A 25,227-nucleotide genomic window follows, 5' to 3' on the forward strand; every position below is an offset into this window, starting at 1 on the left:
CAGCAAACCTTGAAGAATATACTGATTTTCCAACAGTTCCCCCCTCTCTCTCAAAGAGTGCTTGCACCATGTTATTTTACTATTGGATATCCTGTGCTATCACATTGAATCATCCTATTTGACTGTTGTTCTCCGCTTGCGCAGCTATAGATACGAAGTGGATCTGAAAGGTATGCACAGCAAACGTCGACCCACCTCACCTCAGCTTATACACTTGCTCTCTCTGTGCTGACAGACTTGATCCCATTATATGTCTTCCAATTCTTCTGAACTATCTGCATTTCTACATCACACAAGCTCAATTTTCCAATGGAAGTTCAAATTTAGTCCTAAAATTCTATTGGCGAAGCATGCACACGTTTAAATAGGTGAACCCCTGCTGAAAATTAGTCCAGGAATGATGTTACAACCTGAGGGATGATAATTTGTTGAAATCCAATACCCAGTAAGAACTGTGCCCAGTTTCAAAGTTGCCTGTGACCCAGCAGGAGACAGGAGGCCCTGAGAAATAAGAACTTTGCTGAAGCAAGAGAAGTCCTACCAAAGATCAGGACATAAGCAGCTTTCACAAGATCACAAATGAAGTCTCCTAGCCCTAGGAAACATCAGGAAATCATTAGACAAGGATCTGCTCAAGCTGCCAGACATAATGAATTAAGGTCAGGGAGACTTAGAAAAATATGCCACTGTCGATGCCTTTGTATTCTCTTCTCATTCAAGTCAGCTGCAGATGGAACCCAAAGCAAGAGCAGAGGAAGGCAGGTAGAGGGGGGAGCTCCTGTTAGTGAAGTAGTGGCATTCTTGGTCCTTCTCTTAACAGGCTTCAAAATACCATGGAGTATGCTTGAAAGAAGGGAAAGCTATTGGTCAGTTATTTATTCTGCTCTTTATACAATCTAAACTTAACCTCTGCTTGTTTGGAGCGGGGTTTTGTGGGTGGCTTTTGTGGTGGTGGGTTTTTTTTTTTTTTTTTTTACGTCATCACTAACCTGAAAGCTACTGTCTATTTTGTCCTTACAAAACAGTTCAGCCAAAGATAAACAAAATAGGGTCACAACAAACAAGGTAAAGACTTTAATACAGTGTTTAACACGGGTAGATCACAATTCAGAATCCAATCACCTAAAGATTAGAACAATACAATAATAATAGTAACAGAAGCAGTGGAGCAAAAGGGATGCAGAGAGGGGCCAAAGCAAAAAATGTAGGGTCTTGCCCATAATAAAATTTAGCGATGGCATGGTTTTCCTTTAACTGATACAGCCTGAAGTTCTGCCAGTAAAATGCAAAGAAAAATCCTAAAAGTCTATAAGGAGCAGGTGATGCTCTGCTAGTAAATCACTTGTCAAGTACCGAGGTATTTGGTATTTAGGAAGGAACTTTGAATGGTTCATATTTTGATAGCTTTGAGATCCTCAGGATTCTCCAGAACACACCTTGATGTAAATCAGCTAACTGAGGCAAACTTAAAGAAAACTTGTCTTTACAAAAACCATCCCTGGAAGGACAGAAGCCCAACGTACCCTACTCCTCCAGTAAAGAATAGTAAGTGCATACAAAGCATAAATACTTGCATTCCCTCATACTTTGTCCCTAAAACCAGTAAGTTCTCTTAAACTGGGCAGTTTGCTTGAGAAAAGGTAGAACAGCTCAAACTCAAAACCCCATCTTTAGCATTATAATTTAAGAGAGCACAAAGATGGACCTTTTATTTTGTTCAGGTTTTTTTAATGAGAGAAGCAACAGATACTAAGTAGTGAAAAAGCAGCTGATAAATACCGGCGATGAAGCAGTTTTCTTATTGCTGTTTCAAGGTCTTCTTATCACATGGTTGTTCTGTGGAAGGACAGTCCCATAAAAGGGAAAACCAAAGCAGGATGAGCTGATGGGAGAAGAGAAACACTGCGGGTGGCTTGTTTATTATTTGCATCATTTTAATCTGAGGAGAAATGTGAAGTTCTGCTCAATGTCAAATGCAAATGGTTCAAAAGATGATGACACTACAAGTAAAAGCACAAATCGCCTCAAAAGGTATTTGAGAAAAAGCTGTGCCACTACTGTTAATGCAAATGGTTGAAGCCTGCAGGCATATTTAAATACAAATCTTGCTTCTGTATTTACGAGACCTCTGCTCCAGGGAAAGGTCAAAAAACCTTAATTTCTAGTGGTGTGTGTTCTCCTATAGCTTGGGAGGAGGCTCAGCACATGGTGTGGAACTGTCCACAGCGTCACCCCACATCCCAGCGGAAAGCACCGCGGGTTGATGCCCAAATCCTTACGGAACGCCCTTGTTTCCCACCCCTCAGAGTAGAAACCAAGCTGCACGCCTTGGAGGCTCAGTTCGCAGACCTGGACTCGAGCTTGCAGAAACTGGCGCAGAAGTTTGAGCTGCAGGCCGAGGCGCTGGAGAAGGAGATGAGCCACGACGGCCCGTGGCCGCGGGGGCCAGAGGAGAGGTGAGCAGAGGGAGAGGTGGGTCGGCCCTCGTCCTGGACACACAGGCGGGTGACACCAGCGTGACCGTGGGTGCACTCCCACGCAAGGTTGTACAACCCCCACGGACATACTTACCCTTCTCAGAGGGGACTATTTACCACAGAAATGGAGGCTATGAGGAAAAAGTATGGTTTCCTTTGATAGTTGTTTATTTAAAAAAAAAAAAAACAGACCAACCACACAGTCTATGAAATATTTATGTGGTTTAAAAACAGCCATGCTGCTTCCAAGGTGACGGAGACATGAAGGCTTCTGTCCCACGGAAAGTAAAAGGGCAAAAAACCGCAACTCGTTAACACTATGCTTCCTTTCTCCCATTAAATAAGATTGTAGCACTCAGGCTAGGCTTTGCTAATGCACACATTTAATCTTTTCACCTCCCGATGGAGAGTTTCTGGAGCAGCTCTTGGCTTTCTGCACACCCAGGGAATGGCGCTGCAGTCAGGCTGCCCCGCTGCGAGGTCCGTGGGTAACTATTTATGGCTTGGGGAACACTTGTCCGGACAAGGGAAGGTGCGGCGCCGCGGGGAGACGGAGGGAGGCCGGCCGCTCCCGGGGCGGGCCCGCCTGAGGCCGGCCGCGCTCTGTCTCCCGGCAGGCTCGGCTCGGAGGAAGAGGAGGAGCGAGAGGCCGGGCGGCGGGAGAGGCCCGTCAGCGAGGGCCGGGCCGGGCGGCGCCGCGGCGGCGGCGGCGGCCATTACGCGAGGCCGCAGCCCTGCCTGCCGCCGGGCCCCAGCGCCGCCGCGGCCCCGCCGCGGAGCTGCAGCTCGGTGGGTGCCGACTCCGTGATCTGAGCGACCGGGGAGAGGGGTTGTGCGGGGGGGTGTGGGGGGGGGGGTGGTGAGGGGGGGAACGGCCGCCCCGCCGCCATGGCCGCCTCCTCGGGGCCGCCGCACCTTGGGGGCTTCGTACGCCGTAATTTTTCTGTCCGTGTACAAATGGAAATCGGCCCGGAACAGGTATGCGTGGACTTAACTAGGTCTTCTTAAGAAACCGCCTGTAAAACCGGGTGTTTCTGTGTTATCTAGCGGCCTTTAAAAAAAAAAAAAAATAGCCAAAAAAAAAATAAAGGATTTGTTTTATCAACAAAGGGAGAGCAGAAACAATAAAACCCAACTTAAAGTATATTTGTCTCCATGTTGAGTTCCTGTGCGACTGGTACTACAGCCTTTCTCTCAGCAGGACCTCTCGTCTCTCTGAGGCCGACTGTTTTTAAGAAGCTCGTAAGAACTCTTTTAAGTTACTCTTAACTTAAAAGCCAGTATTTTTACCCTTTTTGCTGTATGTGTCTCTTGTTTTTATTTTCTGTTCTACAGTATTTCTGGGCCAAGTGGAAAAATCCTGTGAGGAGTGTTGGTGATAGAAAGGCTGGATGATCCTCACCATTTTAAGTCATACAAGAAGATGCTGAAGTGTTGAACACGTTGGTTAGTGCTTTGCTTATATTAATGAAGAGTATTTTGGCCTTTTAGTCCCATGTCGTGGTTTGAGCCCAGAGGGCAACTGGGCATTACCCAGCTGCTCCCTCACTCTTTCCGCCTCAGGAATGGGAAGGAGAAAAATACAGCAAAAGGCTTAGGAATTGAGATAAGGACAGGGAGGGGTGGCTGGCTCATGATGGTCACAGGTAAAAGACAGACTTGTTAGGGGAATTAAAAAAAAAAAATCAAACACTAACAACAACACTTAACAGAGTAGGACAGTGAGGAGTATAACCACATCTTAAGAACACGTTCCCCCAACCTCTCCCTTCTTCCCAGGCTCAGCTCTGCTTCTGATTTCTCTGTGTCTTCCCTGGCAGGGGGTGGGAGGGCACAGTCAGTCCTGCTGCTCCACTCTCCTTAGGGGGAGGACTCCTTGCACTCTTCCCCTGCTCCAGCATGGGCTTACTCTCACAGGAGACGATCTTCCACAAAAGTTCTCCAATGTGAGTCCTTCCCACAGGCTGTAGCACTTCCTGAGCTGCTCCAGGCTGGGCCCTCCCTACATGTTGCAGTCCTCCCAGCGCTAAGCTACAACAGCATGGGCTACCCTCAGAGTCCTGGCCTTCTCCAGGCACAGCCCCCTGCTCTAGCGTGGGGTCCACCGCGGGCTGCAGGTGGGCATCTGCCCCACTGGTGACCTGTGCTCACCATGGGCAGCAGGGGACTCTGCTCTGTTGTACCTCCCCACCCCCTCCTTCCTTCCACTGACCTTGGTGTTTGCCAAGATGTCTCCTTCACAACTCCCACCCTTCCTCCCAGGTTCCTCTTTCTTAAATACATGATCACAGAAGCACAGCCACCATCACTATTTGGCTGGGCCCTGGCCAGAAGCAGGTCTGACTTGAAGCCGAGGAAGCTTTAAGAAGCTTCTCACAGGGGCCACTGCAGTAGCCCCCTCCCCTGCTACCAAAAACCCCGCCACACACAGACCCACCACATTCCAGTTTAAGCAAATGAATGAATGAGGAAGAACCTCCTCTGATGCATAGGGTTGTTGTATTTCACCGTCAGAACATGCTAGACCCAAGTCTGTACCAGAAGCAGCTTTTGAAGGATGTGCATATAGTGAAAAATAGACTGAGTGGAAGGTTAAAGTAACTGTGATAATGCATCCACCAAATGTGAGCATGGATTATCACTAATAGAGATAGTGCTGGAAGAACTCTCACCTTCTTTCCCCCCTCTCCTTTCTACCTCCTTGCTATCCCCAAAGCACCTGTTACAACTCACAGGAAAGTGCAGTAAGAAAACCTGCTACAGTTTCCCTGGGACTTCTGGAGAGACTTGTGTCTTCCTCTGAAAGTTGAGAATCTCTCGGGTCGTGAGCAAAAGTAACCACTTAAGCAGATTTCCTAATCTACTAACATCTTCATAAAGTAGCTGTAAAACTGAGCATTTTCCATTTTCTTCTATAGTCATTACGGAGAGTAAAATACGTGTTTCTTTTTACTTCCAGGTACTGATGCTGTACTAGTCTTGTTCCTCTACTTCGAGTCAGTATGTCAAAGAAATTGAAGGCTCCGCTTTCCTTGTCTGACTGCCTCTGCCAAATTTGCATGGAGATCTTTGTGGAGCCTGTGACGCTGCCATGCAACCATACCCTCTGTAATTCTTGTTTCCAGCTGACAGTTGAGAAGGCCAGTCTTTGTTGCCCTTTTTGCCGGCGTCGAGTATCTTCCTGGGCACGATACAATGCCCGCAGAAATACTCTTATCAACTGGGAACTCTGGGAGAAGATTCAGAAGAATTACCCAAAGGAATGTGAACGTAGGATTAATGGACAGGATTTGGAAGAGGAAAGTAAGTAAAATGTCACTCGTCCTGGGTTGTCTGCTTTACCAAAGTAGTTACTGTTGGTGGACTTTGGATGTTGTGAAATAAGAAACTGTGCGTAGACAGGCTGTGCTGCTGCTGGAAAATGCAGTGTCAGAGCCCTCCCGTGAAAGGGTCTTGCAAGGCAGAGAAATGACCATCCGTGCCTTTTGTAGTACAGGGGGTGAGTTATATTGCCTGGTCATTTAAGTGGATATTTGTTCATGCATTTTGCACGGAGCATTGGTGTATGGCTGCCTAGCCTTGCAAAGGCAGTAATTCATTACTGATGGGACTTCAGCTGTAAAATCTCTAAGTGGAGTATTTGTGTGTGTGTGTGTGTGTTTATCACTGTCAAATAAGTGAAGTGGTTAAAAGTTTTTCAGCTCTTGGATGCTGTTAATCATTTTGGTTCGAAATTCCAGGGCCTCAGTCTATGCAAAAATCTCTGAGCCTAAAATTGTGGTGTCAGAGAAAGGAAGTGAAATCTGATTAACTCTTTGAAGAAGGATTTGGGGGTTTATTATGTTGTAAGCTCCCCTGGGGGGAGGTGAACTGGTAAGTTAGCTCTATGACCTATTGTTCCACTTGCGGTATCATGAAGTCTTTCTAATCACAAAAAGTGAAAGACGTAAATTGTGGTCAGCATACATATTTGCTGTATATGCAGTGCTTGGAAAACACTGACTCTTCTTGCCACTCTGTGCTTTTTTACTTTGCTCTCTTGTAACACAAAGTGATTGCTTTTTTTTTCACAGCACTTGATTTAAGTCAAATCATTCCTGTGACAGGCTATGGAAGTCATGTTTTGTTAAAATCTTTTGTTGTTGACTGTCCTGATCTTACCTTGTTCCTCAAATTTTTTTTTTTTTTTTTTGCCTCCCCTTCCTCTCAATTAGTCTGTGTCCCCCACCCACAACACCAGCTGTGCAAGCCAGGGGAACTGAGGCAGGAATATGAAGCAGAGATTAGTAAGGTAAGTCTAAAAATATATTGAAAAGCATAAATGCTTTGTATCTAGTTATTTTAATTGTTCCCATAAACAACTGTAGTGTTATTTAATGAAAAAGAAAGATAGTTAAAAGGGTATTGCTGCTGCAAGAACACACTGGTCATTCCTGAAGCATGAAATAAGTTTGTATCCTATGTGGAAGGGGAGAGACTTCCTTGTGTTTGACATGAGGCAACATTTCTCAAGTTTTCTTGTGCTAGTTGATCTATACCTCCTACCTCACCCTCTGAGTCAGTCCAGTAACATATGGTGTCTTGTTGCCACTGCAAGTAGGTGTGCTTCTCAGGTGTCCTGATTTTGGCTGGGGTAGAATTAATTTTTTCTTCTTAGTAGCTCACATAGTGCTGTGTTTTGGATTCAGTATGGGGTTTGGTATGAGGTGAATGTTGATAATGCACCGATGTTTTCAGTTGTTGCTAAGGAATCAAGGACTTTCCAACTCCCCGTGTCCTGCCTGGGTGCAGGTGCACAGGAAGCTGGGAGGGAGCACGGCCAGAGCACTGGACCCAAACTGGCCAAGGGAATATTCCATATGTTCAGTGTATGGATAAGGGTTGAGTCATGCTCAGTGTGTAGATGAGGGTTGACCAGGAAGCTCGCTCACGCTCTCGGGATTGCGCTTTTGGGATTCTCACCTCTCTGGGTTCGCTGGCCGGGAATGGGCTGGGCATCGGGTGGCAGGTGGTGAGCAATTGCACTGTGCATCACTCGTTTGTATTTTCAATTATTACTATTATTATTTTAATTTTACTTTCTTTCAATATTAAATTGTTTTCATCTCAACCTATGAGTCTCCTTACCTTTATCCCTCCAGTTCTCTACCCCATTCCCCAGGGGTGGAGGAGGGTAAGCGAGTGGCTGTGTGGTGTTGGGCTGTGTCCTGGGTTTGAGGACACAAAACGTGGCTGGCCAGGTTTAAATCACAACAGTCCTTTTTGGAGAATCCACCTCTTACCCTGTACCATTTGCGTTATGCTCAGTTTCCATGTTTTCCAATACATTCTAATTCATCACCATCATCCTTCTTGGGTTTGATATATACACGGAGATCTCATTCTCTTAGTCTGTGGGCCATCTCTCCAAAATGTGTAGTGAGATCCTTTAGTCCATAGCTCTGGGTTCCATCTGTCATGACAGTCTTTCAGGGCAGGAGGGGTGATGTAGAGTTGGCTCAGTCAGTGCACTGGGCGGAGGATGGTGTGTAGTCTGCTGCGTTTGGAGCTCGTAGCTGGTGGCATGGTCCATGCTCGCTGTCTGTGGGTTGAGGATGTCAATCCAGAGAAAGTTGCTGGGTGCCACTTGCTGAAACTAGTCCTGACTTCATCAAAGTTCATTTTTCATTACCTGGGTGATTCTTAATATGGTGACAGTAGTATCATACATATCAACCATAGCAATGATGTTATGCAATAACAGGGTTATATAGCGATGAACATCATACAATTCAGCTCATTGGCTATTTTCACCCAAAATCAAATCCCCCTTGAGGCACACATCGAACTTCCTCGTCCTTCTGCATTACCTACCAAATGCACCCGGGTCCTTGGGCAAAAGTAATCCCACGCATGGGTTTATCTTTACTTAAGGCAGGAATAACTCAGACTGTCTTCCCCAGCATATTTTTAATGTGCACTGCAGGGACTTTATCCCCCTCTACAGTACGTAGAAGGTTTGACTGGGCAGGGCCAGCTCAATCGGCAGATCACCTAGTGTTGACTAACCAGGTGGCTTTTGCTAAATGTGTATCCCAATGTTTGAAAGTTCCTCCACCCAGTGCTCTCAGTGCAGTTTTTAGCAACCCATTGTACCACTCAATTTTCCCAGAGGCTGGTGCATGACACGGCATGTGATACACCCACTCAGTGCCACGTTCTTTGGCCCAAGTGTCTATGAGATTATTTTGGAAATAAGTCCCATTATCTGACTCAATTCTTTCTGGGGTGCCATGCCACCACAAGACTTGCTTTTCAAGGCCCAGGATAGTGTTCTGGGGGGTGGCATGGGGCACGACATAATGTTTCCAGCCGTCTGGCACTTACCATGCCAGGTTTGTGGGAGCATGATATTATCAATCTGCCAGGCCTCCCCATATCTATATTTTAACCATTGTCCTCCTTACCAAAGAGGTTTTAACCATTTGGCTTGCTTGATCGTAGTATGTGTTTCACATTCATGGATAACCTGTGCAGTAGTGTCCATGATTGAGTACACTCCTTGATCACGAGCCCATATGTATGTCATATCCCTTCCTTGATGGTCTGAGGAGTCATAGGCCCAGCGAGCCATAAATTCTGGGAAGCACACAGAGGTACCAACACAGCAGAATGGCCAAGCAGGTCTCTGTTAGCCAGTACCTTGTATTTCCCAAAACTCTGCAGAAGAGTCCTTTCAGGGTTAGAGTGTCACTCTTTCACTGCATATAAAGTATTTTGGACTAGCAAATGTAAAAATTTTGAACTGTTTGGTCTTGCACTTGACTTCTTGATATCCCTCCTTCAGTAACAGACCACAATTAGATGAGCTTCAGTAGTGAACACACAGAATTACTGTGTGTTCATTACTGAACACACATTTTCCTTTTTATTTGCTCACTCTCTGTGTTATCTGTGTTCATTTGAAAATCAGAAAAGATTTTTAAGAAATCTTAATGTTTCCCTATTTAAGGATCCTCCTTCTTGCAATTCAGACATGGTAGTAGTAAGAATTACTGTTGGAAGTAGCATCAGAATGCTCCTTTCCCTGACAGCCCTGTTGCTGGCTGTTAACAGGAGCAGGGGAACTACATGAAGCAGGGGTCTGTGGGATTCTCTTTTATGGCAGTTAGAGGATAAGATTAATTGGCAGCAGTAGTGTCGATGGTTAATGGAGATGGTGCCCAAAAGCAGTGAAGTAAGTACCAGTGTCTGGTGCCAATTATAAGACATCAATACATGATTTGAAACAAACTTAGACCTAACATAGCTTATGTAGTATTACAGCCTGATGTTCTTCTCTAAAGCAAATTTCCAAATTCCATTACCCCGTGAAGAAAGGTTTATTCGTTCTTGAAGTATTTTGCTGATGATGGATTTATCAAGAGTGGATGTCTGCTCTAAGGAAGGCAGATTTAAAATTCTTGATCTGCCACTTTGGGTTTTGCTTGTTTCAAGAGAGCAGAAGGACTCTTCTAGAAGAGAGATGTGCTGTCTTCTGGCATCTTGTGCTAATACTGGAATTGCAATGATATAAGCAGGTTGAGCAAATGCTGTGGTCTCGGTGGCATCCAGCCTTATAAAGAATCTTAATCTGAGTTTCTCTGTAGATCCATATGCTTGAAGATCTTAGTTTTTGTTACTAGCATTTTGAAAAGGTGAGTAATGGAATTTAACCTTTCAGGCAAGGAAGGTTAATGGTGTAGTCTTACAGAAACCAAAAGGTAGGTCACTGTTATCAAACCAAAGACTCTACACACAGTATCAGTTTGGTTCTTACATCTTTGGAGACTCATGTAATTAAATACTGGCTTTGAAGCGTGCAGAGTGTCTTTGTGAATAGCAGATTGTTCACATTTAAGTAGCATCAGCCGAGAAGTTCTGGCATAAAGTGTAGTTCTACACTAGTAACCAGATATATTTTAAAAAATCTTTTTTAGGTGGAGGCAGAAAGGCGAGCACATGAACAAGAGGAGAACAAGGCAAGTGAGGAATACATTCAACGGCTTCTAGCAGAAGAGGAGGAGGAAAACAGATTGGCAGAAGAGAGACGGAGGGAGATGGAGGAACAGCTGAAGCAGGATGAAGAGTTAGCCTGGCAGCTGAGTAACAGTCTGGTGAGTTAGGATCAAGGGGGACGGTAGAAAATGTTGATATAGTGCAAGCAACTTAGATGTTTCAAAGCAAAAGTTAAAATTTTGAATAATTTACATTTATTTTAATTGTAGTTGGAAGCTGTTGTTGGCCCCCAGTACTTTAGATCCTTGATTGACCATTAATTTTTGAAGAACTGGCAGGAGGGTGACATGCCCCAAACATTTCTACCTGTGTAACATGCACTTGAAGTGTGTGCTGGATGTTTTCATCGTGAAACATTTTAAAACGTTGTTTTTCTTCTGAATCCTTCCTTTCCCCCATGATTTTAAAAATACTTCTTTGGAAGGAATTGATGTCTGTAACCCGTACTGAAAAAAAGTAACGTAAAAATTTACCTTATGTTTTGAGGGGTTTTTGTTTGTTTTGTTGATTTGTTTGGGGTGGTTGGTTGGTTGGTTTTTGCCACCCAGTAATTGTCCTGATGATGAAACCTGTGTACTTATTTGAGCAAAACCTCTTGACCCTTAATGCCAGTTACAGGAAAGCGTACAGAAGATGTAATGTTTCTTATTCCATAACTATCCATTACTTTCAGTTCTAGAATTCTTTGGACAAAAGTAACTAATTCTGCAGCAGAAACAAAGTAGTCCTCTGGGTTTTCTCCAGTTCGTGTTGTGTTTTGTTTTATTTAATGCTATTTTTACTCGTCAAAGAATGATGATTCCAGAGGACGTATGCTCAGCAGTCCTTCACCAGCAGGCAATCTCTCATCTGAAACATCCCCAGCTAATTTGCGCAAGATGAAGAACAAACCAAGCAACTCTGGAGACATTCAGAAGTAAGTAATTCAAGTTTTTCTTTAAGTATTGATCTGTTTCTTGGTGTTACGTCCCTCTGCTCCATTTGCTTCCTTGGAATCCTGTAGTCCAGTTTTCCTGGACAATCTGGGGCATGTGTAAACTCTTGAATGTTAAAAAATCTCCTCATGGAGAAGAGAAACACCTGTCCTTGTCTTGCTGTTTTTGTTTGTCAGAATGAACCTGAAGATCTTGATTAATGCAAAGAACTGACAATTCAAGAAAAAAAAAGTTTACAAACATATACTGTTTTATTTCCTGTCAAGGTATCTGTCTCCAAAGCTTCATCATACACTGGGATCAGCATCGTTCTCCAGAACAACAGAAAGAGGCAGGAGCGACTCTGGCTTTGTGGTAACTAGAGTAATTTTGTTATAAATCTCAGTGTTAATAATTATGGCTTATTTTCCCCTTGCCTATAGGATTGACAATCCTGCACCCTCTTGCACATCAGCACTGGGCAGTTCACCTTTTTGAACTACCTTTAGTATTCATGATTCCCCAAAGTGGAAAGGGAGGAAACCGTGCTTGACAGTCTGCAGACACACACCTATGACTTTGATAGTTACCTTGTACAGCCTTAGACGTACCTTACCCAAATTTCTTCAGTGAGCTCTGGGTTACGTCTCGTGGCGTATAAAACTGTGGTGGGTTGACCCTGTCTGGACACCCAAGTGCCCCCCAAAGCTGCTTTATCACTCCCTCTCCTCAGCTGGGCAGGGCAGAGAAAATATAACAAAAGGCTCATGGGTGGAGATAAGGACAGGGGGAGACCATTCACCAGTTACCGTCACAGGCAAAACAGACTCGACTTGGGAAAAGTAACTTAATTTCTTGCCAATTGATTTAAATAGGGTAATGAGAAATAAAACAAATCTTAAAACACCTTCCCCCCGCACCTCCCTTTTTCCCAGGCTTAACTGTACTCCCAATTTCTCTCCCTCCTCCCCCCAGGCAGCGCAGAGGGGCAGGGGATGGGGGTTGTGGTCAGTTCATCACCCATTCTTCCAGCTGCTCCTTCCTCCTCAGGGGTAGGACTCCTCATACTCTTCCCCTGCTCCAGTGTGGGGTCCCTCCCATGGGAGACAGTCCTACAGTGAACTTCTCTGACATCACTGCTTCCCGCAGGGCTGCAGTTCTTCATGAACTGCTCCAGCGTGGGTCCCTCCCACGGGTTGCAGTCCCTTCAGGAACAGGCTGCCCCAGCGTGGGCCCCCCGTGGGGTCACAAGTCCTGCCAGCAAACCTGCGCCAGTGTGGGCTCCTCTCTCCACAGGGCCACAGGTCCTGCCAGGAGCCTGCTCCAGCGTGGGCTTCCCACGGGGTCACAGCCTCCTCTGGGCATCCCCCTGCTCTGATGTGGGGTCCTCCATGGGTGCAGGTGGGCATCTGCTCCACCGTTAACCTCCGTGGGCTGCAGGGCACAGCCCACCTCACCATGGTCTTCACCACGAGCTGCAGGGGAGTCCCTGCTCCAGCGCCTGCAGCACCTCCTCCCCCTCCTTCCTTGCTGACCTTGGTGTCTGCAGAGTTGTTGCTCTCCCACCGTTTCACTCTTCTCTCTGGCTGCAATTGTTCTCCCACTGTTTTTTTCCCCCTGTTCTTAAATATGTTATCACAGAAGCGCCACAACAGTCGCTGATGGGCTCAGCCTTGGCAGTGGGTCCAGCTTGGAGCCAGCTGGCACTGGCTCTATGAGACGCGTGGGAAGCTTCTGACAGAAGCCACCCCTGTAGCCCCTCACTACCAAAACCTTGTCACACAGACCCAGTACAACAACTAAACTGATGGTTCTGGAGCTCACTGGAGGCGGTTGCACTCTGATTTTCATCTTTCTGTATGTCTGTCCTACCTTTCCTATTAGGCTTCAAAAGAAGATGAGCAGGTTTGAACAGTTGATTTGAGTCACTGATAAGAGGAGAATGCTGCAGCTGTGTTTTTAGTCCTTTAGCTAGGCTTCTGTAGGTTATTTTAAATATTTTCATTATTATTAAACAATTATGTATTTTGTTAAAAGAGAAGAATCCAAATTAATATCCCAGAATAGTTATGAGCAGTGCAGCTATGAGAAGCGAGATTTATATTTTACTCATACCCATTGGCTTTTGATAAATTTACTTTATTAGTGGCCTTCCCCTTTTCTGCAGGAGACCAGTAGCACTGAGGGTGGCAGCAGTTCTGTGTGGCAAGATGAGCAAGAGGAAATGCCAACGCTGTCTCCACAGCTGACCAGTGTGATTAAAGATTCCAGTGCTAAGGATTTATTTCTGGAATCATGTATGAACTATTTCAGTGCCTCAGCTTCAGGGGAAACCACCACTGTCGAACAGGAGAAAACAACAGGACCAAATTGCCTAGGAGATGAAGTTCCAGATGGAATCACGAAAGGGAAGGTGTCTAGAACAGTTCTTCATAGGTCCAAAGGTGAAGATGACAGAATTGATTCAGACAGTGACAGTTTAACACATGTAGAAAGCATAAACCTTGAAAACGCTGCTGACACTTGTTCCTGTATTCAGTCAGCAACGAATTCTGTGATGTCTGACAGCAAAAGTGTAATATGTGATCCCATGAAGGTGGCTAGCCACTCAGATGAAGAGAAGCCAGAGAGACTGCAAAACACTAAGGTGACTCCAAAAAGAAAGTCACTGGAGCCACCAGCTGAAGCAGTGGTTGACTTGTGTGTGCTTGATAAGAGGAGAAGAACTCTCACGGAAAGTTTCAAGGACCAAGGGAAGCAGATAAATGATTTTAACTTGCAAATGCAGAAAGCCTTTGAGCAGGTGTTCTATGAAAGGCGTATGCAAGAGGAGCAGGACAGGCTTCTGGCTCTGCAGCTACAAAAACAGATCAACAAGGAGGAAAGGAGCCTTAATCGACAGAAGGGCTCTCCAGATGAGTACCTTCTTCGCACCAAACCACCTCAGTCTGTGAAAGACTGTCCTGCTAGAAAGGGAAGTTCCAAGATGGCAAAAGACTCAAAGGTACCAAAAAATCAGGCTGAAACAAATCACCGCAAAAGTCGAAAAGGTTCTTGCAATGAAAACTGGCAGTCCCCTACCAGAGTCCGAATGAAATCGCCCAGCATCAAGGGAGGAAAAGTTTTGAATTGTGTCGTTAATACCAGTGATGCAAATGATATTTGTTCACTACCTAAGAATAAGCAAAAGACAATTCTTCAGATGTTTAAAAGCTCTGTTGCGGAGTAGATCAACAGAACCACAGACATATGGTGGAATGAAAGTTAAAACCATGGTAATGCTTTCTCCTGTGTTAAGCAAAGCTTCCTGTAAACAGTTCTAAAGTTGTTGGTTTTGAGGGGGATCGCTTTGTTGTATATTCTGAGAAGTGTGTACGCCCCCAGACTTTAAAAAAGTTTAATTGGTCTTTTCTTGACTGCAGCTTATTTTCTGACACTTGCATTTACATAATTTTGAATGTGAATACTGTTAGTGTTTAAAAACAAAAATAACTGATGGTCATATCTTAAAATGAGAATTTGAAGCCTCTTACGGAAAGGATGCACATTCCTTGGTGGAAACAAAAAAAAAAAATCAGTATGTGCTTCCAGTTGTCTGCCTATTGCAAGGTTAAAGCTTCACTAGGCACAACCACTGTTCTGTTAAGTTGAAGCATGTTACTGGAAGTTAGGCTCTTTGTTGAATTGTGCTGTTCACACGACAGTAACTACTCTGACTGCACAATCTTGCAGACACACTTTCCCTCTCCCTCTCATACCCCTTTCTTAGACAAAGAGGGAGAAAACAGGTCGTTCTCCCACTGCCGAAGCCAAGGATCTTTCATAGATGCCAATAGTATAAATGGTTGTGGGCTTGTATTTACCTCTTCATGGAGATCACTTCTGCAGATCTGACTCTCACTGTCATTAGGAAAAAGATACTTTTGTTTTTTGCAACTTTATTCTTGTACGATATTACCTATATTTAGTGCTGTTTAATTTTTGAACTCAAACTGGTTTGAGTCTGAATAAAAGCACATAGTACTAAAAGAATAGTTAGTCCAGAAGACAGTTAAAAAGGAGAAAGTTAAGCCAAAAGGGGGAAAAGCAACTGAATGCTGGAGTTGCCAGTCACGATGTAACTATAATTACAAATTCACACAGATACCATGCCTGGCTGTAACTGTTCCCCCTTTTTTTAGAGGGACTACCAAATACTGTCTCCCAGTTGGTTTTAAAACTAACACCATTCAAAAGAATTACAAGTTAGACACATGAGGAAGCAGAGGCTTGTAGAAAGTTGAGGCTGATGAGGAGTTGCCCAGCAACTCAGCAGAGGAATTATTCTTGCTGGATTGTTTATCTGCTGCTATTATGAAACCATCTTTTGGGCTTTCTCTGCTTTTAATGAGGTACTTTTGTACTGTACATGTTCAAAAGAGAGCAAAGCACCAATCTACATTGCTGAAGTGTGTGTGCTAGTCACCAAAGTTAGCAAAAATTTAAAGGTGTACTTTTTTTGAACCTCATTGATGATCTACACACTTTAACTCAGTTCTGGGAAATTTGTAACAAAATACTTCAAAGCAGTATCTTCTGATGTTTCAAGTTTTAAAAAAACAAAACAAAGCTTGAAATTTTATTGAAAGCATGAACAGCACACCAAACCAAAAACGTGAATTTGGGTTTTTTTCTCTGCCTGCATGTCTCTGGTAATGATGGGTTTCTCATAAATAAATGATCTGTTATAAGATGCTTTTTGAGAAAGTTACAACAGGTGACCAGTTGCAAATCATTCACTTTTGCTGCCTCAACCACTGTGCTGGAAGCCTTTCTTCAGTGTAGATTTGTTTCTGTTTAATCCTTACCTTTGTTTGGGTTATTAATACTTTGTCATATGCAGTCAAATATAATCCTTCATTAATTAAAGTGTTCTTTAAGGCAGAGATATTGACTGTTTTCATGCTAGTGACGCTCGGCCTTCCTAGTCATGATAAGCATGTTTGAAGCAAACTCTCTCTGTTTCAAAACAGATGAGGAGAAAGTTTAGTTTTGAAGTTTATTCAGCCTGGTTTTACAATCGATTTCTGATGTCTGATGTTTATTTTTAACTTGTTCAAAAGATGGTCCCTGCTCTGGCATGGAGCTCCTCTTTCCTAGATCACATCCCCTGACAACTGCTGCCTGTTCTCAAGTACGTCTGAGCAGAGGCACCACGTGGTCCTCTGATTTGTTGCTGTTTCGGTGTAATGGGTTGTTTAGGATTTCAGGGCACGTTGGAAGTGGTTTGGAGTGGTGTGGGGCAGCTCTGGCCTCTTCCTGCACACGTCACCCCTGCAGCCACCTGCTGCCAAAACCCCGAAGTTTATGCCCGATGCAACTCTCTGCAGTTTGACACAGAGTCTGAATCTCAAGTGGTTTGAACTGCTGGCCGTTCATATGTAAGAAATAGTCTGGCATGTATTAAGAATTCTGAGCCTGGTTAGTCGCTGTATTTTTCTCAGATTAGCCATCATTATACTCCAGTACAGCAGTGTTGGCTTTGGGGTTGCTCCTATGGCCAGGCCCTAATGTTTGAGAGAGAGTTGGTGAAAAAGAAAGAAAGGGAAGCATGTGTGGTCATACAGGTAAATAGCCAGGTAAGAGCTAAAGAGCTGAACGGAATGAAGCTAGAAATTAAATGTCTATCGCATAACAGCTTTGATCTTCATTAGGGTTAAACTTAACCTCCTGCTCTCATTGTTTTGGGGCTAGCTCTGTCCCTGACACGAAGTAACATTAGTCGTTAAGATAGGCATTTTGTTTAAAAACCAGTATGAGCTCACTAATTCAGTAGGATCACGTAGTCTTGCTGAGTATACCTCTACTACACAGAGTGAGCTGCCAAAATAGCTCACTGCCAACAACAGGGTTCCTACACTAGTGCCAGCTTTGGCACTCAGGGACTCCCCACAGTCTAATTCCAGATGCTAAAGGGGTAGGGGAAACATCAAGGGGAGAGAGGGCAAGGGAGAAGGGAGAATTTCCCTTCCAGGCAGCAATGCACCTGCAAGTAGCTGAGCTGTACACGAAGCCATGTCCCAGTGTACAGGATTGCTGCATTTAACACCACTTTAATTCCCTTTTCCTCCACAAGCTGCTCTGTGGATTCTTTCTTTTCCCTTTTAATATGCCAATGATGTGTCTCTTCCATACAAGGTTTATGAAATGCACTGAACTAATCCCAGTTAGAAGTTCGATGGAGAGGGGAGGTTTTCGCATCTTACTCTTCAGTCCAACGCTGACTTGCCATCTGTGTGAGCCGACGCAGGCAGGACACGGGAACAACCACAAAACCACGGATGAAATGCAAAGAGTGAATTTATTCCCGTTACCTCACAACCCAGGGAATCTCTGCAGCAGCACCCACGCAGAGGCACACAGACGGGGATGCGGGCACCGTGGAGCTCCGTCCTTGCTAGCCAGAAAGAGGAGAAGAAAGACAAGATCTTGAACCTGCTGCTTTCATGTGTATATCGGGGATTTTCACAGTCGTTTTCCACCCTGTTTTGATCTTTCCCACAGCAGGGCAGGAATCTCAAGGATGTTCGATAAGGTGCCTCTGCGTCTATCACAGGGCTGTTATCTAAATGCAGACGTTCTACCCCTCAAGCGCACAAAGCCAAACCACAACTTGTGTGATGTACCTGTTTTTTGACACCCCAGCTGTAAATTACTTGAGCGTGTTTACAATCCTCCTTACCAATCTTCTGTTGTATTCCCACACCATCAATAGCAAACCCTGCTGCTGTGATTCCATAGAAAATAAATACAAAAATTACAGAAATTTTAGCCATTTCAAAGGTCTAAATAACACAGAAGTGTATTTTGGTGTGTATATATTGGAGGGTATGTTAAAGTATTTGGGGGTTATTTGTTTTTCCAACTTACTGGATTTTGTCCTCAGTGTGAGAATGACCTCTTACATGAGAATCTTCTTCTTGTTTGTAAAACAGAATGGGAAAAGAAAGCAAGACTAAGAAGTTGATCATTAGCTAAAACCCAATCTTAACTGCAAAATCTGCAAAATCTACAACTTATACCAGCAGCCTTATCCAAGGTGGGGTACTACAAACCCTCAGGTCCCAAAGATGATCACATTCCTCACTGAGTGCATGGCAAATAATCCTTACCAGGCACCTCTTTGGCCTGTTCTTTTAGATTTTTCTTGTTAGAGGGTGGAATGTGGCCAGTGCTGTGTGGATTTTGGTTGTACCAACACCCTGTTTCCATTGGTACAATCCGGGAACTCTGAAGCAGGTGAAATCGGCTTTGACAGGTTTAATGGTATTTGTGAATCCAGAGTCTGTACTTAGCCTGCCTGAGCCAGTGTAATGGTTCACTGCTGCTCAGAAGGGTGAGCTCTCCTGCCTTCAGCTAGTTCTAGTGGCTTATTTGTCCACTTTGTGAATAAATACAGCTCATCCAACTGCTGGGAAAAAAAAGCAAGTACCAAAAAGCCCAAATACTTTAACAGGCTTGGTCGCTTCTCTGAGAGCCAGAGCTGGTGTGGGGATGAGAGGTAGGGAGAGGAGCAAGAGAGGGAACAGATCTACCTGTTTTCATGGCAGAAAGTTTTAGAATTCTTAGACTTTAAGGAAACCTCTGCTTTGTGTGGTACTCACTTTGGTAGGTACTTGTTAATGGTAAGGTACTCTGCATCACTCCAGCCTGCACACGGTGTTGGCAGCAAGCCAGCCACATGCTGTGTTATGTTGTGAAACAACGGGAAGTAGTAAAACGTTCCTTTTCTACAGGTGCGATTTCTGCAGTTAGCGTAAGAATCAAAACCACCCAGCATGCTTGTTGTTGAGGGTTTTCCTCTTCTGACTTTGAAGAGCCGACAGCGAAAGTATCCTGATAGCAAGGGATGCCCTGCAACGGGCTCCCTTGACAGGCGCAGCCACACCATATCTTGGCCACCTTGGGCCCTGCCTCCTCCCTTGAAGCACCTGTGGCCGCTGTACACGCTCGGGCCTGAGGGCCGAGGCCCGCCAGACCCCTTGCTTCGCCGCAGGCGTCGGTGCCACGGCCAGCCTGCGTGGAAGCTCTTCCCTCATGTCACGAGTGTTTCAGCACGGAGGTTAAGGCACCTCGAGTCCTGCCCCTATTGAAAGGGGAGGGTCCGGAATGTCGGGGAGAAAAGCGCGCCAGTCGCGCCAGCATTTGAAAAGCCGCGGCGGGGCGGGCCGCGTTGCCACGGCAACTCCCGCCTCTCCGCGCCGCTGAGGTGACGGGGGCGGGGCCGGTCGCGTTGCCACGGCAACTCCCGCCCCGCCCCGCCCGCGGCGGCGCCTCCCCGGCGGCGGGCAGAGGAAGGGCGCGGGCGGGCGCCGCGCCTGCGCAGAGCGTGGCGGGCCGGCGGCGTGCGTGTTGTTGTGTCGGCGGCGGCAAGATGGCGGCGCACGGGGGCTCCGCGGCCTCCTCGGCGCTGAAGGGGTTAATCCAGCAGTTCACCGCCATCACGGGTGAGGCACACGGAAGCCGGGGCCCGCGGAGCTCGGCCCAGGGCCGCCGTCGCCGCGTGCTTAACGGGCGGCCTCCCCCCTCCCCCGCCGCCGCCGCGGGCAGAGGGGCGGGCCGGGAGGCCGAGCGGGAGGAGCGGGCCGCGGCGGCGGGCGGCCCCGGGCACGCTCCCCCCGCCGTGTCCCTGTGAGGGCCCTCCCGCTGCCGCCGCGGCCTCCCGAGAGGCGAGAGGCACCGGCCGGGCCTGTCAGCGGCCGCGCTCCGGGGCCCGGCCCGCCGCAGCGGGAGGTGCCCGAGGCCCGGGCTGGGCACCCGTGGTGCCTCCGCCCCGGGCGTCGCGGCGTCCCCTTCGCTTTTTGCGGCGGCTTGGAGGGGTCTCTCGGCTGTCCCCGGTGGCGCGGGTGGGGGTGCTCCCTCCCGGCGGTGCGCTCCGGGGCCGCCCCGCGAACCGCGTCCCGCTCCTCTGGAGAAAGCTGGCGGCCGGGAGGGAGACTGGAGCTGAAGCCGCGTTTAAAAAAAAAAAAACAAAAAAAAACAAAAACAAAAACCAAACAGCTTAAAGTGAGAATTTAGTTTGCTAAAGAAAATATCAAGTTGCTTTTAAATTGAAGTATGCAGCAGGTGACAATCCCGGCTTTGGCTTCTGTACTTTGAGCACTTGACCCACTTCGTGCTTAATCTGCTTCGTGATAGTTCCCCCCTTGCTTTTGGCATGACGTATCAAATCATGAGGGAGTGTTTAATAAAACTGCTTTGGCTTTTTGCTTGTCATAAGTGAAACTGCTTTGAATTCCGTTATTCTGACCAGCTCAGCTTAACGTTGTGTTGCTGTATTTGGGCTCGGATGTGCTCAAATCCTGCCTGGGGGTGTTGAGGGTGTTCAGTACACTGAACGTGCCGGGAGGGTACACCAGAAAATTATTGATCAGCTAGTTGTCCTTCAAGAAGCAGTTTAGAATAAACCCTCTGAATAAGAACAACCTACAGCAAATATGTTTTTATTATAGTATGTGCCTTGTGTTTTCAGTTGGTGCCTCAGGTATTTGCTAAAAGCTGAACCAGAGCAGGTGGAGATGAGTTTGCTCTTCCCGACAGCTTTTTGTGCTTATACGGATGGCTTATGCTAAACATAAGAGCACCCCTCATAGGATTTCACAGAGGAAAAAAACCCCTGCTGGCTTCACCCATCCACTATTAAAGTAGAGTTTTGAAGTTGTTTTTTTTTTTTTTTTCTCGTCCATTTTAACAGCATTTAAGGTTAGATCTAAAAGTCTGTTGTGGTAGAGCTTGTCTTGCCAATTCTGGCATGATTTGACAGGTGCTCAGAAGCACACACCCTCAGTGGTTTGTGTTAGCAGCTTTCAACTTTGAGTTGTAAGTGTAGGAAATCACTCCTGTCTGTGGGGAAAAGGCTGAATGAATACTGTACAAGTGGTTTGATTCTAGCACAGGTGATAGTGAGGAATGAGGAGAAATAGTCCCTGATACATTTCTCTTATCCAGACAGCAGAATTGTGTTTCTTTGCTCTCATCCGGAAAAGCGTTGCTAAGGGAATGTAGCTCCTCTGTATCTTTACCAGTGAAATTATGGGATCTCTGTGAAATTTGCTGTGAGACACAGAAAATATTTAGTGTTTTCTGTTTGCCAGCACAAGCACTAAAAACATGCATGTGATGGCAGTTTCCTTAGGAGTAATGGAGAATCACGAAGAATCGGTACAAGCACTTTCTGTGTTGGTATCGCTAAATAGCAGAGGATTGAATATCATTTTTCTTCTAGTTCTTCTAAGTGAGTGACCTCACGTGACTGTACAGTGAGGTTGTAGGGTAGTGTGTGTATTCCAAACTACACAGGTATTGTTTAAGTGCTACTGTTGATGTTGAAATGAGCTGAAAATGCCAAAGAGCAGTTTGTCTGAAGAATGCAAACTTGATGCTCTCGCGTCATTTTTTTGAGATGCCACTAGTTTTTTTTTTTTGTGCTTTTTTTCATCTCGGTTAAGGTCTTAAAATACAGCTGACGGCCATCCAAGTACACTTGTCATGGCAGGTTGTTTTTTTTGGAAACCACTTCCCTCAGTCAGTTTAGCTTTGTCCGTGCTTTAATGTAGTGGTGCGGGTCATTTAGAACTGATTTATCTCAACAGTTTCAAAGTGTATTTTCTGTTCAGACTAGAGCTTCTTGAATCTTTCCCAGAAAATCCGAGAAGTGTCCAAATGTGTTTTGCCCAAACTCGTGTTACCTGTGATCTGATGCTGGGGAAAGTGTTTTCTTTGTTTTGGTGACTTGCAGTGAACCTAGTAAGAATTACTACAGATCTAAAAGCTACTCCCAAACTGGTTCGGCTGCATTTTGCCACTCTTCTTCTCTACCAGCCCTTCCCATATGAAAATAAACTCTTTGGCAGCCCACCACCTAGATAGATAGATGCTGTAGTAGGTAGACATTTAAAGGGTTGAGTGCAGGAGAGCTTCCATTGATGCTTCTGCTGATGGTGTCTTTTTTGAGAAGTTGGGAGGCAGAGGCTGACCCTCTGAGGAAAGAGTTCCAAGTGATGCTAAGAACTGCTGTTTCATTCTGAGCAGCAAAAACGGCACCGGATTTAGTTGCACTTAGAGATTTTAATATATTTTAGTCATTATACAAATAACCGTGTAGACATGTGCTTTTTTTCTCCTGTCTTACGTGAAGTGAGCTTCTCCTGGTTTGTTTTTGCCTTTGAGCGCAGTCAGTAAAGCAGGATATCTTTTCTTCCCTCTCTAAATATCTAAGTGGGTACAAAATTTTAGCAGCTGATTTAATATCCTCCCTGTTAAAATATTAAGTCAGGTTTTAATTTTCTTTGTGTGTGCCTACTAGTGTTTGGAAAATCATACTAGGAAAAGGTCTGACTTCTAGAATAAAAGAAAAAGCTGTGCTAAAGCCCCTCATATGGCTTCAGCTAAGTTTTCTCTTGATGGAAGGAAGAAGTCTGGCTGTCCTATATGCAGGCATTCCCTTTCCCTGTGAGATATATATGTTTGTCTTGTTTCATAGTTGTGCTTCAGAGATAAATGATAACTGATGAACTGCTCTTTCCAATTATTAATGCCTTGAGAGAAGAAGCTTGCCAGTCAGCTGTTCCTAGCATTTCCAATCAAAATGCTTTCCAAAGAATGCTTTAATTTTTCTTTGGCATTACAGGTGCCAGTGAAAGTGTGGGAAAGCATATGCTTGAAGCATGCAACAATAATCTGGAGATGGCTGTCACCATGTTTCTGGATGGTGGAGGCATAGCAGAGGAGCCGAGCACCAGTTCTGCAGGGGTGTCTGCTGTTCAGCCGCACGCTGAGTACGTACCTGATGAAGATGTCTGTATAAATGAGTAGTCTGTCTTAAGAATGTAATAGTGCAGGGCAGAACAAATAAGGTAATTGTCCCTTCTAACCTGCCGTCAGCTCACTGTAATATGTGCTGCTTTCATTATCTTGTTAAATTGATTGCTCTAATGTTGTTCTGGGTAAATAACCTCTTACTACCTAAGTTGGTATGTAGACCAACACAAGTTAGGCACTCTTGCATGTACTTCAGAAGTTTTCTGTAGCTTTTAGATACTGTTTTTTTTTTGTTTGTTTTTTGTTTTTTTTTTTTTTCAAACAACCCAAGACATTAAAGTGGGGATGCAGTAGTAAGAGATTCTGATTTTTAAATTGCTCCAACAGTCTTGCTTTACATTAATTTGACAGTTAGAGAGTTCTGTTATGGATCTTATCAATGTAGTGACCTTAGTCCCATTTGTAAGGGTTTGTAACTGTGTTGTTTTAACTGTAATCAGATTTGGCACTGGAAAGGCTAGATTGTGTGTACTAGTATGCAGAGAAGTAAGCAACTACAAAATCTGCATCAGTGTCATACACATCAGATGCCAATAAAGGGAAGAGTTGTTCTGCTTGGGCAAGGCAGAGAGTCTTTCAGTGCTGCCTGTTAATTTGTCTGGTTGGGATAAATGGAATGTTTTGAGTGGAAGCTAATTGGTGTAAGTCACCTTCGTTAAATGTTCTAAATTAAACCTAGCCATGCTTTTGTCTTTATGAAAATCTTCTACTTCAGGAAAAAGACAACTAACGTTTAAAGAAATTTCTTGCCACTCAGACTTCTGAAGCACATGTGTAAATTTAACAGTTCTTCTAGTACTAACCTTTATAGTTGATGTCAAGTGCCTTCCTGCTTGAACCTTTGACAGGTAATGAAGTTAAAACTCTCTATCACTGTATAGGTGTTTAGAGTTCTTATTTCTAGACAACTTCTGGCACATCAGTGACTTAAGATTCAAGTTTTTACTGGAATCCTTTCTTTTTTATACTTGACACCCTCCAGGTGCTGGTCAGCTTAGTGTTACTTCTAGGAAGAGAGAACAATAAATATGCAAATGCAAAATGGAGAATAACTAGCTTCACAACAGCAATCAAAGATGTGGAGGTTAATAGCAAGGTTAGTGCATCTTGCTGACATTATGAGTTACTTTTTTGAAACCTGCGTGGCCAGGAGCCACAAACCGCACGGTTTACAACTTTGAGGAGTCTGCGAGGGAAGAGGGCTCGTCAGGAGTAGTTCATAGGCAGGATACAGCAGTGGGTTTCCTTGGGTGAGCCCATGCCCTCCTTCGGGTAGGTCCGTGGGCCAGGCGACCACACTGAGTAAGTGATACTGTTTCAGAGCTCTTGCGATTTCCTTTCTTCTCCTAGTCATAATTTCAGATTTTCTAGCAGTCTGCAAGCGTAACTAAGGCGGTGATATGTGAGGGAGCCCATCTATGTAAGCAGAGAGTTGCTTCAGAAGCTGGGGGAAATGGGCATCTTGACCATCTTGTTTCCTTCCTCTGGAAAAGAGAGGGCTGTGAGTTTCAGGTGGAAGCAAAAAGTCTTCCAACAGAAGAAAGCTGGTAATGAGGATAATATTTTTTTTCTTTCTAGGACTCTTTCTAGATAATCAGGGGAGGAGGGTGGCAAGTGGATTAATTAGCAGCCTTTGCTAAGTTTTAAGAAATTTTTCAAGTTCTGAGGAAGTTATTGAAGAAGAAAAAATGTTTAAATAGTAAATTGGCAAAACCTGGGATCAAGTTAACCAGGGATTTGTGTAATCTTCTGCCAGGATTTACATCCATGCCAGATCTTGATGCAGAGTGTATTAAGTCCTGCATCAGTGCCATGAGTGGGAATAGATGGTTTCCTAAGGTCCCTTTTGACCCTAAATCTCTTGATTCTCTGCAGTGGTACGGAAGCATCCTTAGGTGGTTCAAGTTGCAGGAGCCTTTGGAGCACAATGGGATGTGGTT

At 45.1% G+C, this 25,227-nt stretch overlaps 2 protein-coding genes across 7 annotated transcripts in view; both read left to right on the plus strand.

Moving 5' to 3' along the window:
* Positions 1 to 3,128: 3,128 nt before the first annotated feature.
* Positions 3,129 to 18,233, plus strand: RNF168 (ring finger protein 168). 2 transcript variants are annotated; one of them, XM_042798252.1, is made up of 9 exons: positions 3,129 to 3,266; positions 3,813 to 3,923; positions 5,437 to 5,780; positions 6,692 to 6,768; positions 10,436 to 10,612; positions 11,306 to 11,430; positions 11,716 to 11,803; positions 13,596 to 14,703; positions 17,606 to 18,233. In XM_042798252.1, the coding sequence occupies exons 3-8, from the start codon at positions 5,480 to 5,482 to the stop codon at positions 14,655 to 14,657; spliced, it is 1,830 nt and encodes a 609-aa protein (XP_042654186.1). In that variant the 5' UTR covers positions 3,129 to 3,266; positions 3,813 to 3,923; positions 5,437 to 5,479; the 3' UTR covers positions 14,658 to 14,703; positions 17,606 to 18,233. The 2 variants fall into 2 exon arrangements, with proteins under 2 accessions (XP_042654186.1, XP_042654181.1); XM_042798247.1 differs by lacking the exon at positions 17,606 to 18,233 and having other exon boundaries at positions 13,596 to 16,353.
* Positions 18,234 to 19,796: 1,563 nt separating this feature from the next.
* The window catches only part of UBXN7 (UBX domain protein 7), a 29,960-nt gene continuing 24,529 nt past the window's right edge, over positions 19,797 to 25,227 (plus strand). For 4 of the 5 annotated variants that reach the window (XM_042796669.1, XM_042796673.1, XM_042796683.1 and 1 more), the window contains exons 1-2: positions 19,797 to 19,914; positions 23,097 to 23,244. In XM_042796669.1, the coding sequence (XP_042652603.1) occupies positions 19,842 to 19,914; positions 23,097 to 23,244 (221 nt within the window). In that variant the 5' untranslated portion in view covers positions 19,797 to 19,841. Of the gene's footprint in view, positions 19,915 to 23,096; positions 23,245 to 24,269; positions 24,384 to 25,227 lie in introns of those variants that run through there. The other variant, XM_042796681.1, reaches the window with a different exon arrangement.

This window comes from Tyto alba, unplaced genomic scaffold (assembly GCF_018691265.1).
Source record: "Tyto alba isolate M040663 unplaced genomic scaffold, T.alba_DEE_v4.0 Super-Scaffold_10, whole genome shotgun sequence".
NCBI lineage: Eukaryota > Metazoa > Chordata > Aves > Strigiformes > Tytonidae > Tyto > Tyto alba.

Bases quoted from the DNA above. Each gene is read 5' to 3' on its own strand.
- RNF168 (XM_042798252.1), top strand. From the start codon at position 5,480: ATGTCAAAGAAATTGAAGGCTCCGCTTTCCTTGTCTGACTGCCTCTGC. The intron at 6,769-10,435 runs GTAAGTCTAAAA...AATCTTTTTTAG, and splicing joins ATGAAGCAGAGATTAGTAAG to GTGGAGGCAGAAAGGCGAGC. The intron at 10,613-11,305 runs GTGAGTTAGGAT...TACTCGTCAAAG, and splicing joins GGCAGCTGAGTAACAGTCTG to AATGATGATTCCAGAGGACG.